The sequence below is a fragment of the Lontra canadensis genome, unplaced genomic scaffold (genome assembly GCF_010015895.1).
Source record: "Lontra canadensis isolate GAN:19392208 unplaced genomic scaffold, GSC_riverotter_1.0 scaffold147, whole genome shotgun sequence".
NCBI classification, from domain to species: Eukaryota; Metazoa; Chordata; class Mammalia; order Carnivora; family Mustelidae; genus Lontra; species Lontra canadensis.
The window spans coordinates 883711-899553 of record NW_022631141.1 but is presented as its reverse complement, the minus strand read 5'-3'; the positions used below and the strand labels follow the sequence as shown (position 1 = coordinate 899553).

General features: G+C 51.6%; 1 protein-coding gene across 1 annotated transcript; it reads left to right on the top strand.

Annotated features, from left to right (window-relative positions):
- Positions 1–1600: 1600 nt before the first annotated feature.
- LOC116859059 (interstitial collagenase-like) lies at positions 1601–7235 on the top strand. Its single transcript, XM_032844070.1, has 9 exons — positions 1601–1782; positions 1874–2022; positions 2238–2363; positions 3128–3283; positions 3445–3562; positions 5027–5160; positions 5710–5872; positions 6769–6872; positions 7043–7235. The coding sequence occupies exons 1-9, from the start codon at positions 1631–1633 to the stop codon at positions 7150–7152; spliced, it is 1212 nt and encodes a 403-aa protein (XP_032699961.1). The 5' UTR covers positions 1601–1630; the 3' UTR covers positions 7153–7235.
- The last annotated feature ends 8608 nt before the right edge of the window (positions 7236–15843 follow it).

Genomic DNA, 15843 nt, shown 5'->3' with positions numbered 1-15843 from the left:
ACGGTCCGGTCCCACGCACCCAGCAGCAGCCTCCGGCAGAAGATGACCCTCAGCTGTGGGTCTCTCAGACACGTCTCTACCTGGGACCTGTGCACAGCCACCCTCCCGCGTCCCAAGAGCCAGAGAAAGCAGGATTGAAACTGAGAAACAAGTTAAAACACCCGCCCTGTGGACCTGGCAACTTTCTCCTCAACAACAGCCCTTCGAGCTGATTTGTGATTTAGGCAGTGCGTGGTCACTAAAAAAACAAATTATATCAGGAAGCTGAAAGGGCAGGAGGAGGGGCTCCTGGGGGGCTCAGTCCATGAAGCCTCCGCCTGCTGGTCTCAGCTCAGGCCACGATCTCGGGGTCCTGGGATCGAGCCCCATGTTGGGCTCTGCTCTCAAGGTGGAGTCTGCTTGTCCCTCTCCCTCGGCACCCCGCTCCTTTTCTCTCTCTTTCAAATAAATAAATAAAATCTTAAAAAAAGTCAGGAGGAAATTTTTTGAAAATGGAGAAGCCAGTGATTCCTAGAGCCAGTCGTGGAGGGTAGAAGTGGAGGAGCAGGAGCCACACTGACAGCCGTTTTCCCCTCAGCCAGGAGTGGGGCAGGACCGGCAGAACCAGCGGCAACACCCAATTGTTTAGAAGGGCACGGACTGCCCTCCAAGCTGTACATTCTAGCGGAGATAGTAGGGCTCACTCTTAAGACGGCACAGAAGTAGTTTGAGAATACAACCGTGTGGGATGAGGTGTGTCCCTTTGGGGATGCTTGATCGTAATCATAAGATTGTAAAGACAAGAGGAGATGCAAGATTAATCTACTTCATGTCCCAAGTTTTGAAAGTTAAGACCACACATTGCAAAAAAGAGGGTGTAGCCCCTCTAGTCAAAGGTGAGTCAGAGAGCCTTTGTTTTTCTGGGGATGCCAGGGCCCTACATAAGGCAGAGGCTGCGCCCGAAACCTGCCTCAGGAGGTCAGGAGCCACTGGACGCTGTGGGCAGGGCAGGAGCACGAGAGCCAGCATGCCCGGCCTCCCTCTGCTGCTGCTGCTGCTGCTCTGGGACGTGGGGTCCCATGGCCTCCCCGCCGCAAGCTCGGGAGCACAAGAGCAGGATGCGGAGTTGGTCCAGGTAAATGCTGAATGCCACATGCCACAAAGGTAGGAAACTTACATTCTCATTTTTCCAAGGTCAAGAGTAGAAACTCAAGCAAGGGTGGGATTCCTTCTAGGGTGACCAGAACATGACCAAAGCAGAGATCGACTTCCCCACCCACAGACTTTCCTTTAGAAGACAGAGATAGAGGGGTCCAGAGAGAGAGAGAGAGAGAGCCCTGCCTGCCTGCACACGGAGCTCCCGGGAAGCCAGACTCGGCCACCACGCCAGCGGTCACCTGTGGGATCAGGGCACTGCCAGACAGGTTTTTTTTCCCTCTTTGCACTGAATCTTCAAGACAAAAGAATTCTCTGCCGCCACAGCGAAATCCTGAAGATTTGCCGGAAGAAATAAGGAAGATTTCACATCCCGTGTTCCACGTTTTTTTCTCTTGATCAGAACTACCTGTGGAAATACTACCACCTGAGGACTGCAACCAACAAGCCCAGCAGGCAGAGGAGCAGCAGTCTGGTGGCTGAGAAGCTAAAGCAGATGCAGACGTTCTTCAGACTGAAGGTGACGGGGAAGGCGGACGCCGACACCCTGACTCTGATGAGGCAGCCCCGATGTGGGGTGCCCGACGTGGCTCCGTACACCCTCGGGGAGAAGACCCTCCGCTGGGAGCACACCCACCTGACCTACAGGTAAGCAGACCGGGCACCAGAGCGAGGGCGCCGTCTCCCAGCAGAGCCGTGAGCCATGAGTCCTTACGTCTCTGTTTTATTCCGTTCTAAGGCTTGAAAATTACACACCAGATTTGCCAAGAGCAGACGTGGACAGCGCCATTGACAGAGCCTTTCAGCTCTGGAGTAATGCCTCTGCCCTGACCTTCACCAGGGTCTCTGAGGGCCAAGCGGACATAATGATATCCTTTGTCAGGGGAGGTAAGCTCTTCTGGTCTCTCAAAACCATCCTGAACTTGGCCTCCCCCTGGCTCCACTGTGCTGAAGAAGGAGCGTTCCTGTTCCTAACGGGCTGTTGGTTTTACTGGTTGAAACGGGAAGAATGCCGCTGGGCTCCTGGTCACTGTCCTCTCTCCTCCCGTCTGAGGAAGCTAGATAGAAACGGGAATTAGTCTTTGCCACGCTGTTTCTCACAGATCACGGCGACAACAACCCCTTCGGCGGGCCTGGAAACATTCTTGCTCACGCCTTCCCACCGGGAAGAGGTATTGGAGGAGATGTTCATTTTGATGAAGAGAAAAGATGGACCAAAGATTTCAGAGGTGAGTGCACCAACTTTTCCTATGTTTCGCTTTCATAGGTCAATATTTTATCTGAAAGAATCCCTTCAGTAAAGCAAGCCAGCTATGTGATCAGCCGTAAATACTTTAATAAACACAAGCTTTTATTAAAACTATAATTGCTTAGAAAGGTAATGGTAACTCCCTTGTGTCCGTATATTTAAAAATGTAGGGAATATTATTTCTGCAAGTAGTTTTTGCCAACAAAATATGTTACTCGGAAAATGGGATGTTTTAAATCACATTGTCCCTTATACAATCCCATACCAAAATTTTAAAATAGTTATTTTTGGTGAAGTGATTTTGGGGAATTCTTCTTGGTACTTTCCTATATTACCTAAATTTTCAAATCGGGCATAACGTAATATTTGTGAGCAAGAAAAAAATGATAAATGTTAATAGAATACTATTATGCCTCTGGCGTGTAACACTTTCTGCCTCATTTTGTGATATTTGTTGACCAATGGGATTTTTCTGTGTTGGCGGACTTCATCCAAGAGTCAGACTAGCCCTCATCTCAGAAATTCAATCTTTAACCAAGGTATCTGGAATTACTAAAGCCCTCTCCTTTCTCTGATTAAACTAGCACACATTGCTACCCCACACAGACCTAGACCACCAGAAACACAGCAACGTTGCACAAAGCCAACAGCAACGCTGTGGTTGTCTGGAAACTTCTGTTTTCTGCTGGGGTTCCTCAGAAGTGCGTTCCAGGACCCGCAAACACGTCTTACTGCTGTCTTTAGATTTCAACTTGTACCACGTCGCAGCACATGAAGTGGGCCATTCCCTCGGACTGTCGCACGACGGCGACATTGAGTCCCTGATGTTCTCCAACTACAACTACTATGGGGATAACCTGCTGACTCAGAGGGACATCGATGCCATCCAGGCCCTCTACGGTGAGCACAAAGGGGGGCACCTTGGACCGGCGATCGGGGCTCTCTATGTGGGGTTGAAATAAAGAGTTTTTAGCTTTGTCCTTTAAGAAAGAGCCTTCACTCTAAGTGATTTTGTGTTACTATAATAAGCCAACACTCCAGAACCTGTGTTTATGTTTTAGGACCTTCCAAAAATCCCATCCAGCCAAGAGAACGTCAAGTACCACAAGCCTGTGATAGCAAGTTAACATTTGACGCTATTACCAAAATTCGTGGAGAATTGTACTTCTTTAAAAACAGGTGAAAACAGTGGGGAGCACCTGAGTGGCTCAGTGGGTTAAGCCTCTGCCTTTGGCTCAGGTCATGATCTCAGGGTCCTGGGATAGAGCCCCACATCAGGCTCCCTGCTCATTGGGAAACCTGCTTCCCCCTCTCCCTCTGCCTGCTGCTCCTTCTGCTTGTGCTCTCTCTCTGTCAAATAAATAAATAAAATCTTAAAAAAAAAAAAAAAAGCAGAACACCTGGTGGCTCTTGTTTAAGCCATTGCTTTCGGCTCAGGTCATGGTCTCAGGGTCCTGAGATCGAGTCCCACATCAGGTTCCTTGCTTGGCAGGGAGCCTGCTTCCCCTCTCTGCCTCTGCCTGCCTCTCCGTCTGCTTGTGCGTGCTCTCCTCCTCTCTCTCTCTCCCTGATAAATAAATAAATAAAATCTTTAAAAATAAATAGATAGATAGATAAAAAGATTTTAAAAATTACCATGAACACTGACTTATGTTTTTAAGGTGTTCTGATATTTTGTTGAAAGTTCTGTATGTTTCTTTAGCAATATATTTGTAATTTGTAATTTGAATAATCATGCATTTACATGAAATGATTGATCCTTCAAAACTTTTAATCACAGAGCAGGGGCCTGGCCGGCCCCATGGAAAGAGCTTGTGACTCTCAGTCTCGGGGTCATGAGCTCAAGCCCCACGTTGGGTGCAGAAATTACTATAAAAAAAGAGTAAGAATATTTTTATCACAGATAAGTCATTCAATTGCCAGAAAGTTGGTGGAATAAAAGACGCAGTGAAGCCCCCCTCTATGACTAACACACATGCAGATCTGTGCAGTCAGGCAGACAGACAGAATTCCCCTTGTTGAGGTTGCAGGCTCGTCAGTGATGCAGCAAGACGTGGTCTTCTAGTCCCTTTTGCGTCTCATGTCCAGGATGAGAAATGTCAGTGAGTTAGAACAAACCAGTTCCTCTGAACACCACCGCTCATCTGTCTACACCAGGCCTGGGCAGTGTAGCCTGGAGCCCAGGAGGGAAGGGCCGGCCCAGCGTGCTCCCAGGGCTGGATCTCTGGGGCCCGGGGCCGACGCTGCAGACGACTTTGTCCTGGGATGTGAGCATGGGCCGGGCTGCTGAGGGGCCGACGAGGAGGACCCTGCCCCCTGCGGTGGCCTCCGGTCCCTCCCAAGGCTGGGAGCTCGCCGTGTGCTTGCATCTGGGCTCCACGGTCCTGGTGACCGTCCGTCTGCCCGTGTGGACATGTGTGCCATCCGTTCCCCAGGCTGCTCGGAGCAACACTGACCCCTCCATTAACCTCAGTTCTTGTCTGCTCCCATGGGGACTTCTGTGAGATAAGCCACCACGTAGGGGAAGGGCCCGGCCTGTCGCCGTGGCCCCGGGGGTGTGTGCAACTCATCTCCTGGAAAAGACAGGCTGGAGATGGGCCAGCGATGTGCTGCCAGCTGGACTGGCCCTTCCTTTTAAACCAGGTTCTTCCTACGCACGAGACCCTTCTACAAAACAGGGGAGCTCGGTGCCATCGCTGACTTCTGGGTCCCACTGTCAAGGGGAGTTGACGCTGCTTACGAGGTTGCTAGCAGAGACGAAGTCTTCTTTTTTAAAGGTAAAGCTTCTGGGGTCTGGGGGTCAGTGTTTCTGGGTTCCATTTTCATCAGGTGCTTTGGCTGAACATTAAGGGGGCCGTTTAGATAAGTCACGACCCTTGAAGCAGATCTAACACGCATGCTGTGAGCTTCGGGAGGATTTATGCCCCTGGAAAGTGTCCCATGGCCTTTCTGCAGAGGGCTGGGGGGTGGCATATGGTTGTGCAGACAAACCCCAGCTTCATGAGGGAAAGATGAGCTCCCATGCTGGAGGAGGTCCACGAACACATACAAAGTCCTCCGTCAGGACCCAGGCCAGCCAAGAGCTGAGCCATCCAGGGAGGCTCACTAACCCACAGGAGTGGATGTCGCCCGGCCACCTGACCACGTGCAACCCCAGTGCTGTGCCCTGGGGAAGGGGGCCCACCTCGCTGTAGAGAGGCCTAGCCCAGGGGCACCTCCCTGGGGAATCGAACTCTCCCTGCTCTGCTCCTTCCCAGCATGGGAACCCTGCCGACTGTCTTCCAGAGTCCCAGGCAAGTTTTCATGGTCGATTTTTTGGTTGACAGATAGTAAAGTCTGGGCCTTCAGTGCAGCCAAGATGAGGCAAGGCTACCCCAAGGACATCTACCACTCCCTGGGCTTCCCACACACAGTGAAGAGCATCGATGCTGCTGTTCACGAGGAGGAAACTGGGAAGACATACTTCTTTGTCGCTAGCAAGTATTGGAGGTAACGACAGACCCTTGGAAGTCAGGGTCAGATCCCTCTGTGGAAGGAGAGTTGCCTTTTAAAATTGTTTTCAGGGCGCCTGGGGGGCTCCATTGGTGAAACCTCTGCCTTCGGCTCATGATCTCAGGGTCCTGGGTTTGAGTCCTACTTCAGGCTCCCTGCTCAGCGGGGAGCCTGCTTCTCTCTCTCTCTCTGCTGCTCCCTGACCTCAGTCATTCTCTCTCTCTCTCTCAAATAAATAAAATCTATAAAATTGTTCTCAGACCGTGCCAAACCTCCATCCTCCCATGGTGGATGGACGCAGCCAGACTGAGCGTCTGTGAGTCCCCTACCTGGTGTCAGTCCCCTACCTGGTGTCACCTCACCATATCTGTCCTTGGAAGGCAAGGGACTTGTAGGATGGAGTTTAAAAAGGAGAATAAAAGGAGAGCACCCGAAAGGAACCTTCTTGCCCACAGTACTTCTCCTTGATAGGACAGGGATAGGAGTCCAAGATGAAATTTGAATCAGATTTTTAGTTGATGCTACTCTGGGAGGGGTCTTGTCGCTTCCAGTCTCCGATAACCCTGTCAAATTAGGACCCTTTCCAGTTAAAAACTCCTATTATTTTCATGCTGGTGATGGGCCCACTCAGAACTATTTAAAGCAGATGTCAGTTTCCTCCAAACGAAAATTAAGGCAGCCCCCACCCCTCAGATTTGTACGGAAGATTAAATGAATCCGTGCACTCAAACTACACAGAACAATGACTTACCCCTTAATATTGAGTGGTTTTTTTTATTTCTTTTCAGTGTAACAGAATTCATTGTTTTTGCACCACACCCAGTTTTTTTTTTATTTTTGTTACATTAATCACGTGTTCTTATTTTTCTAATAATTATTTTTTTTTTTACCAGGTATGATGAAAACACACGGTCTATGGATACAGGATTTCCCAAAGAGATAGCTCATGGGTTTCCTGGAATCGGCAAAAAAGTCGACGCTGTCTTCCAAGAAAGAGGTAAAGACCGTCCAGTTTCTCCATTTTCCCGCCATTGAAATGACGCACGAGCTGTTCCTTAGACATGAGAGCAAACTGCGTGTGTGAAAATGGATATTGTCTTCACGAGTTCATGTGCAAAACCGATGTATCTTTGTCAAACACGATCATCATTTTCATTTCATTTCCAGGATTTTTCTATTTCTTTCGTGGAAAAAGACAGTACAGATTTGATCCTCACACAAAGCGGATTCTGACTATCCTGAGTGTCAACAGCTGGTTCGACTGTAGAAATAAATGAGGCCTGACTCTCCCCAAGGAGAAAAGAAAAAGAAATACTCCTCATGAGCTCCGGGGAGGTGCTTTCCTTCAGCGCTTGATGTTCGCCTCTCGGCAACACGGAGACACAGACGCTCGGACGCCATCTTGTTTAAGCTCAGCCTGGCCGCAGCCTGCGTTCACGAGATGGCCTGGCCTCCCGGACTCTCACTATTTAGCATTAAGGGAGTGCTGAGGTCATAGTCCGTCCTCGGGCTTCCACAGCGGAAAGCTTTCTGTCCCTATTCTCTGCTGTTTGAAGGAATTAGACGTCTCATAATAACCACCTTCTCAAATGTTCTCAGTAGGGGAATACACAGTGCCAAGTGCGTGGGAAGGTAGCATGTGCGGAATTTCTAGCACTTCCCATGGCATACGTGTTACATGACGGGAAGTGGCTGGTTACTGACCTTCTTCTCTTGTTTCCAGTTCAGACTAGCCCTTTAAGTCAAATAGTGGAAGGGACTGGGGTGCCTGGCCGGTTCCGTTGGTGGAGGGCAAGACTCTGGGTCTTTGGGTTGTGAGTTCAAGCTCCGTGTTGGGCACAGAGCTTACTTTAAAAAATAAAAAGAAAAAAAAATTAAAATGAGCCACTTAAAAAAAAATGATGATAATAATGGAAGAGACTTATTGAGGTTTGGCTAGGTCCTGGTGGGAGCACCGGGTGAAAACTTCTCAGCTCTTCTCCTGGCTAGCTCCACCAAGTTCGGAGCTCATCCCTGAAGATCAGCCTGATGGTCTTGTCCCCCAGGGAGCTTCCCTCCAGAACACCCGGGGGTTTCAGGCTATGTTGTGCAGGCGGAAGTTTACAGGGCCTTGCTCATGCTGCTGAGAAAGAATGACTGGGAGGCAAATCGTCTCTTTGGCTCATACTTATCATTTCTCATGGGTTTTCTGGTGGAGCTCTGGGGTTAAGAGTCCCTTGATTTTAGAGTGAATGATTTGTGTACTGTGTGTTGTTGAATATTACTTTTTTTCTGTTTGTCATGAGAATAAAAGCACGCTGAGAAACTCTGGGCAAGATGCCAAGCCAGGTGTGTGAGCTCCTTCCTTTGAACCAAAGCCGCAGAAGTAAGAGGAGGTTGGTAGGTGCATTCTAGAATCAGACACAAACGGGAGAAAACTTGAGTGGGCAGACAGACCCAGCTGGCATGGGGGAGGAAAGGCATCCTGTATGGGGGAGGCCCAGTGGCCCCCAAAGTGGGGGCAGGCTCTGGGAAGCACGTTCTGCTCGTGTCCCTTCTCTCCCCCTGTTGCTATATCGCTGGTGTCTATATGGCAGGCCTGGAAACATCAGGACCCAAAGAGACAAGGGATAAGGCCAGGGCAGTGACCCTATGTCACACACAGCAAAAGCTCAGGTCCCTATAAGGTCCTACAAGCTCTGTCACCTTTGTCCTCCTTCTCTAGTATCCCCCCTTGGTGGCTTCATTCCAGGCGTACCAGCTCCTTCACTGTTTTCCAGCAAGTGAGGGGTATTTGGGCCTCAGCGCCTGCTCACTGGGGTTCACTCAGAGGTTTGCCTGGTTGCGTCGTGCTCCTCCCCTCCAGCTTTGCTCAGATGTCCTCCCCAGTGAGACCTTCGCTGGCTTCCTCTTTCAATATGACCCCGTACGCCTCCCTGCCACGTAGACGTAAACATACTCGCAACTGCCCTGCACAACTCTGCCATTATCCCGTAGCCCCTAACACCTTCTAACATGGTTGGTGACCCCCGATCGCCTCTAGTGTTCACCCCCGGCAGCCCCCTTCAGCAGAGGGTCCATGAGAACAAGGGCCACCGTTTGGGTTAAACTTTGTTGTTTTGTGTTGTTTGTCTGACTTACCGATATAATTCAAGAACCAAGTGAGGGCTCAAAAAGTTAATACATTAAGACAGAATGGATGCAGGATGGCAGCAGAGCTGGGAGGCCGGTAACAAGGAGTGTCACCAGCTTGACCGGCAGCTAGAGGACCCCGGCCTTCCGTCCTCCCCAGCCTTCCATCCTCTCTTAACCACAGAAGGTCAGACATAGCAGCAGCCCCCAGAAATGCCCAGAGCCTGAGACAGAATGTCTGAGTGGTCCCAGTGGGGGAGGCCCTGCTGGTGAGGATAGGAAATGACAGTGGTTTGTGCTAACTTCCTCACCAAACACCCTGCCCCAAGTGGCCTTGAGTCTATCTTGGTCCAGCTCACAGAGAACAAGCCAGGACCCAGGCCTTAACCCACCTGCAGAGGCCAGGGAACCTGATAGTTCCGTGGGAACATTTGTAATACACATATCTCACAAAGGACTTTGACCTGGCATATATAAAAAGTCCCTGCTAATCAATAATAATATGACAAATAATCCAATTAAAAATGCACAGAAGCCGTAATCAAATCAAACTAGTCATAAAGAAAGATAAAAATGGCCAATAAACACATGAAAAAAGTACTTCATATCATTAGTTATCAAGAAAGTAAAATTCCTATAACGTATTACTACAAAACCACTAAACGTATTCCTATTAATGACTAACAACACCAAGTGAGGGCCTGGAATATTTGTGCCTCTTGTATGATAGGGAAGTTGCCACAGAGTTAAATATTTACCTACCCTATGACCTCCTCTGCCTGTTCTCCTGGAATAAGTAAAAAACATACAAGAAACTTGTTTAAGAAGGTTTATAGCTTGATATACGAGCCCAAATCTGGAAATGACACATTCAGACAATTTAGTATTATGGACAAATGGAAGTGAGTGATTTACTAGGACACACAACAGCATAGATTAATCTAAAAACCGTCTTCCACACAAGAGTTCATTCTCCTGATTCCATGCATATGAACTTCATGATTAGGAAAAGTAATTGATAGGGAAAGAAATCAGGGCAGCGGTTGGCTCTGAAGAAGGATTGGGATTGGGTGAGAAGGAGCCCAGAGAACTTGCTAAGGTGATGGAAACGTTCTGGTTCCTCATGGGCTGTGGGTCACATGAAACTGTGCATCTGTGAAATTCACTGAATTGTGTGCCCTTAACACATGTACACTGCACTGTATTCAGTATCTCAAAAATATAGAAACAAAAGAGAAACTAACAGAAAAAGTAGGTTTTAATCATTGTATAACTACTAAAATAGTTACATTAAATTTAATTAATTTAAATTAAATTTATTTAATGTAAACAATTAAAAACAGTGGTTTGCAAGTCTTCCCACGAACACTGGCCTAGACAGTTCTGTCCGTCTGTTTTGTCAGAAGTCCCTTTCAAGGAATCCATCATTCCAGTCTCGTGGGAACTCTTCCAGAGAGAGTGCGTTCCTTCCGTGCGTAAGGAGAAGCCGAGTCACCGTCCCGTTGACACTGCAGAGACGACAAGGCTAGCTACATCACTGGCACTTGGTCCACACAGTACTGGAGTCTGGCCAAGAATCAGGACAAGAGGAATAACAATGGCAAAGAAGGTAAAAGTCCCATCAGGTGGAAAGGCCAGGGAAGGCCCAGATTACTGTTATCCGAAGACCGTTCGGTCGCTTACCACGAAGAGCCCAAAAGAATCAAAACTCTTTGGACAAGACAGACATTTCAGGGTTTCCAAACATAATACCAACACATCAAAATCCTTTATATTCCTATACTCTCACAATAAACAAGTAGATAAAATAAAGAAAATAAAGTACTAACAGCTACAGCAAAATCTACGATATATGTAGGAAATAATTTAGTGAAAACAAAATGAGACTCCAATAAATAAAATTTTCAGACCCTATTAAAGGAGACAATCCGAACACCATATAAGTGTATGGAGTGATCTAACACTCTAAAGATGAAAATTTCCCCCAAATTAATTTATAAATGTAATGAAACTTCTATTAAATACCAATGGGATTATTTAGGAAACTTGAAACCCTGATTTTGAAGTTTTTTACAAGGAACAAATACACACAAGGAGCTAAGAGTTTTGACAAAGAACAAAGACAGAGGGAGTCCCAGCAGACATGAAAACACGTCACTGAGCCACTGTGACATCAGGGCATGGGCCGATACAGAAGGGAAGACAGACGCTAACGGAACCAAGTACGAGTCCAGAAACATGCCCTCGGGAGGACAGAGGTGGCATTACAAGTTAGAAGGAGGAACTCGGATTATCAGGTTAATGTCTTGGAGAACACCTGTGTGCTATCTGGTCAAGCAGAGATGGGTTCTAGCTCTCACCACGTTTTCATGATTTCTACTCTTCCCCACATGTTTCCAGGTCTTGCTGGACACATGCAAGGGTCGCACTCTAGCCCAGTGCAATGGTTTGGGGTCAGATCGGTAGTTACGGACAGTGAATTGTGAGTGCAGGTGATGTGGGGCTCTTCTGGGCTAAAATGTTCATTTACCTCAAAAACCCTAAACATCCCAAAAACACAGCAGAAGTCATGTGTAATCTCATCACCCAACAATAAACACCGTTAATATTGTGGGTCATACACCTCTGATATTTGAATGCTTGTTTTTCTCTCTAAATATGAAAACATATTGTACACACATTTTTATCACCCGGATTTTCCACGGAGCAAACGTCATATTAAGTAGTCTCTCTATTGTAATAAAAGAAAAAGTACGTTTTGACCACCATGTATGTGATGCTCTGTTTTAGGCGTTTTGGATTCATCAGCAAAATATCAAGAGCTGTGTTCGTGGGGATTTCTGCTCGGGGAAGACAAAGAGTAATACAATCTAGAAACAGAGCATGTGGGAAGACGGCGACGTTCTGGGGACCCACCCAGGGTGAGGGGAGTGAAGCCTGTCCCCAGTGTCCCCAGCTGTCGGGTTGACACTCCGGACAAGGGGGCCCTGGCAGGGACGCCTGGGGGAGGAGCAAGGGCAGGGCACCTGGACGGCCGGGGAAGAGTGCTGCAGCAGGGGTAGCCAGCCAGGACGCAGGCCCCCGGATTGGGCATGCACCGTGGGGGCAAGGAAAAGACGGGGGACAGTGTGGCTCCCGCTGCGTGGGGGGCGTCAAGCTCAGGAATGGACAGACAGAGGGGCCTGAGCAGAAAGTTCCCCGAGGCCATTGTCCTGACATGCTCAGTGCTGAGGAGCGGGAAGACGGGCAGGAAGGCCACAGACACTGGGGGCTCGGCACCCCCCTCCTTCCCTTCCCTGCACCAACACCAGCTTCCTGCAGGGGCCACAAGGCCTCCTTCCTGCGGACGGCAGGTAGTCAGCAAGTCTTCAACTGTCCTTGGATGAAACTTTTCCTTCTACTATTTCCGCAGCAAACGGCGATGCGTCCGGACTTTGGGGTGCATCCCCCCGCCCCCCATAGGCGGTCCAGCTGCCCTCCTTCATCCCCTGAACTCCCTGAGAAGCTGCTCGGCAGGGAAAAAGCTCCGTGGGCTGGTGCGCGGTCCTGTGGCCTCTAGACGGGTCCGAGCCACGGTGGGACATGCCATGCATGAAGCCCATTTGACCACACGTGGCCTGTCTGTCAGACCCACAATGGGACATTGAGAAGGTGCTTTTAAGCGCATGGAGGACGACCCTGGTGCAGAGGGACTCTGGCCCTTCAGGGAGCTTTCTCTGTCTGTGTTCTCGCCTGCGGCAAGCCGCACCCGAGGAGCGCTGGCTGGGTGGTGATGCCCAGGGGTCCCTCGAAGCTGCCTCGTTCCCTCCTGGCCGGTGGCCTGCATGGTTTCTGCTCAGGCGGCCGCCGGCCACGCAGCTGCCCTGTGGACCCCGAGCGCCCCCTCCTGGCCTCCCATGGCCCAGCCCAGCACCAGCTCAGCGCCGGGCAGATCCCCGTCTCCCAGGACGTGGGTCACACCACTCGCCTGCCAGCCCAGCCTTGGGGCGTCTGCGTTGACACTGGGGACACCAGTCCCGGACACCTCACCTGTACCCAAGAATGAGCTTTACGAACACCGGCATAGAGACATCCGAACGCTGACGTGGTCACCTCTACGGGACGTCCCATTCCCTTGTCATCCTTCTGGGTGTTTGAAATTGCTCTTTCTCACAGAAACGTGTGCAGGCCTGTATTACTAGACTCTCACATGATGTCTAAAGTAAGTCCTCGGAGGGGCACATCGGTTTATGAACTACTTGTCATCCGCTGTCTCGTCGGAGCCCACGCCGTCCCGCGAGAGGGTCTCACAGCCACCGTCCAGCCGCTGGCCTACACCGCGCGGGCTGTGGGCTGGGCACTTCCCATGCCTGCCTCCCGGCGTCCCTGGGACGTGGGTGCTGTTGTCCCCACCGGGGACACTTGGGGAGACCGAGGCGTCGGGGGTGTGTGCTGGACCTCACAGCGGCGCGGTTCCTCGGGGCTGTGCGCCTGCAGCGCGGAGACTGTGGAGCTTGTCCAAGGTCAAGGGAGGAGCACAGAGGGTGACAGGTCCAGCCCGGGGCTCCAGACGTCAGCCCCACGTGCGAAAGAGAAAGTGGCCGCCTGTGACCGCAGCCTTCTCAGGCTTCTCCGTCCCCATGTCCTCGGCAATCACACTTGGGAATCCAGGAGAAAGATGACCTAGAATAGTCCTACGGTGACCTCAGCGTGACGTTTAAAGCAGCAGCTCCTGGGGTGAAAGGTCAACCCCAGGCTGTGACCTCGTTGAGCTTTAACAGAGACGGCTTCGGGTTAGAGTTACATATGGGTCCCCCTATCCCCGTACAGGACACGCCTGTTGGCTGTGTGACCTTGGATCATTCACTTGACCTCTCTGATCCTGTTCCTGCTTCAGACTCGGGAGACTTCCTGAAAGGGACTTCACAAAGGCACTTAGGACCACACCCGACTTACACAGGGTGTTGAGTAAATAGTGGAGCGATACCTTCTTGGTGCTGAAAGTCAGAACAGGGACCACAGCATGTGCGGGTTGCCCCGGGATTCTGGGACAGGCGGACCACAGACTGTCCACACACGTCCGGACCACCCGCTCCCTTCCCACCGAGAATGACTGCCCGTCGTAGGCAGAGTAAATACCCGGAGGACCTCGTCCTACTCCCCGCGGCCTGTGAATAGTTACTTCATGGGGCAAAGGAGCCTGGACAGGTGCGATGGAGGTGGAGGACGCTGAGAGCAGAAGGGATGATGCAGGTGCGCCCAATGCAATCACACGAGCCCCGGCACGCGCAGGACGCCGGCTGACAGCAATCAACGCAGGGCGGGAGGCGGGAAGACGCGCCGGGAGACGACCCTCGCTGGCTTTGTCGCTAGAGGAGGGGGCCGCAGCCCAGGCACGCTGGCCCCCCAGAAGCTGGAGACAGCAAGGAGCTGGTTCTCCCCCGGAGCCCGGAGCAGGGCGCAGAGCCTGCGGGAACCTTGACTTCCCCCCGGGAGACCCGTCCTCCTGCAGAACCGTGAGCCGCCTCGTCCCAGCAGTCGCAGGAGGCTCGGGCCCTGGGCTGGCCGGTCACAGGGTGTAGGGCCTGTTTTTGTGGTATTTCAGGTTAAAAATAGAAGCCGGTTGGGAAGCACTGGTGAGGCAAGAGAGAGCAGGGCCCGGTGGACCATGCGGTGAGCGGCACGAACCCCTCGGAGGAGGCTCGGAGCCGGTGGGCAGCGCCGTGAGCACCGGCTGCTGTGCGCGGGGTGGGCTCTGGCGTCGAAATACCGAGAGGTGCCTGGACCCACCACAGGGTGCTCACGGGGCTCCAGGAGGACGGACGCCACAGCACACTGTCCCCTAAGGGAAGAGGGGCGTCCTCCCATGCCGCGGGCTTCAGGCACCGTGGAGATGGGGCAGATTGAGAAAACCCGCGGCTCAGGAAACATGAACAGTGAGACTCGCGGCGCAGGCTGGAGGGACGGACTGGGGACGAGACAGAACTCTGCAAAGTCACGGGCAGCTTCCTGTCTCCAGAGGCCCGAGCAGCCTGGCATGGAGATGACCGTCATTCCCGGTCTGTCCTCGGGCGTCTCGGTCAGCCTGGCTGGTGGACAGTCGCGGACGGGCCATCGTCAGCCCCCTCCAGCTGGGAGGGGAAGACACGGGAACTCAGAAGCTAATGAACGAGGTCAGGAGAGGCTGGTCACCACTCAGGGCAGCGCCCCCTCCCATCCCTGCCAGCATGGGGTCCACCACACCCGCTCATCGGCTTCATCTGCCTGTCGGACCCACCCCCACCTGCCAGCCACAAGACAGCAGCTCTCACTGGGTCCCTGTAGTTGGTGGGAGCCGTGAGGACTGCCCATGAACACTTCTCTTTCTGGGAGAGAAGAGCTTTCAGCAGTGCTAACTCGGCCTGCGGAATGCACACCTGGCCTCCCCACCTCCATCCCACCAAGAGGACAGCACACTGGTGGGTTCACACGGGCTTGGCCCTGGCCTGGTGCCCCAACCTCCCAATGCCCGCGAGGGAGGCACCAACGTGCGGGGTCGGCGGGGGTGACACGGGAGACTCGGAAGGGCCCAGGTGAGTCGCACGAGTCGAAGTGGCGAAGACTTGAGCCCAGGTAGTGTGATTTCAAGGGCCGTATTCTTGACCCCTCCGCACAACCGACCCCAGTAATGATCCTGTCGACTCCATCACAGGGGAGGCCCCGTCCTGATGGGCTGAGTTCAAGCATGCACGATGCATGGGACATTTTTCCTTTGCTTCTGGGGTTCATCCCTGGGGATGTTCCTAGGCTTGGCGCACCCCGCTTCCCCGGCTGGGTCGCAGGCCTCATTGTGACCTCTGACTCCCCTTTCAGGATTCAGGCACACGTCCACACGTCCA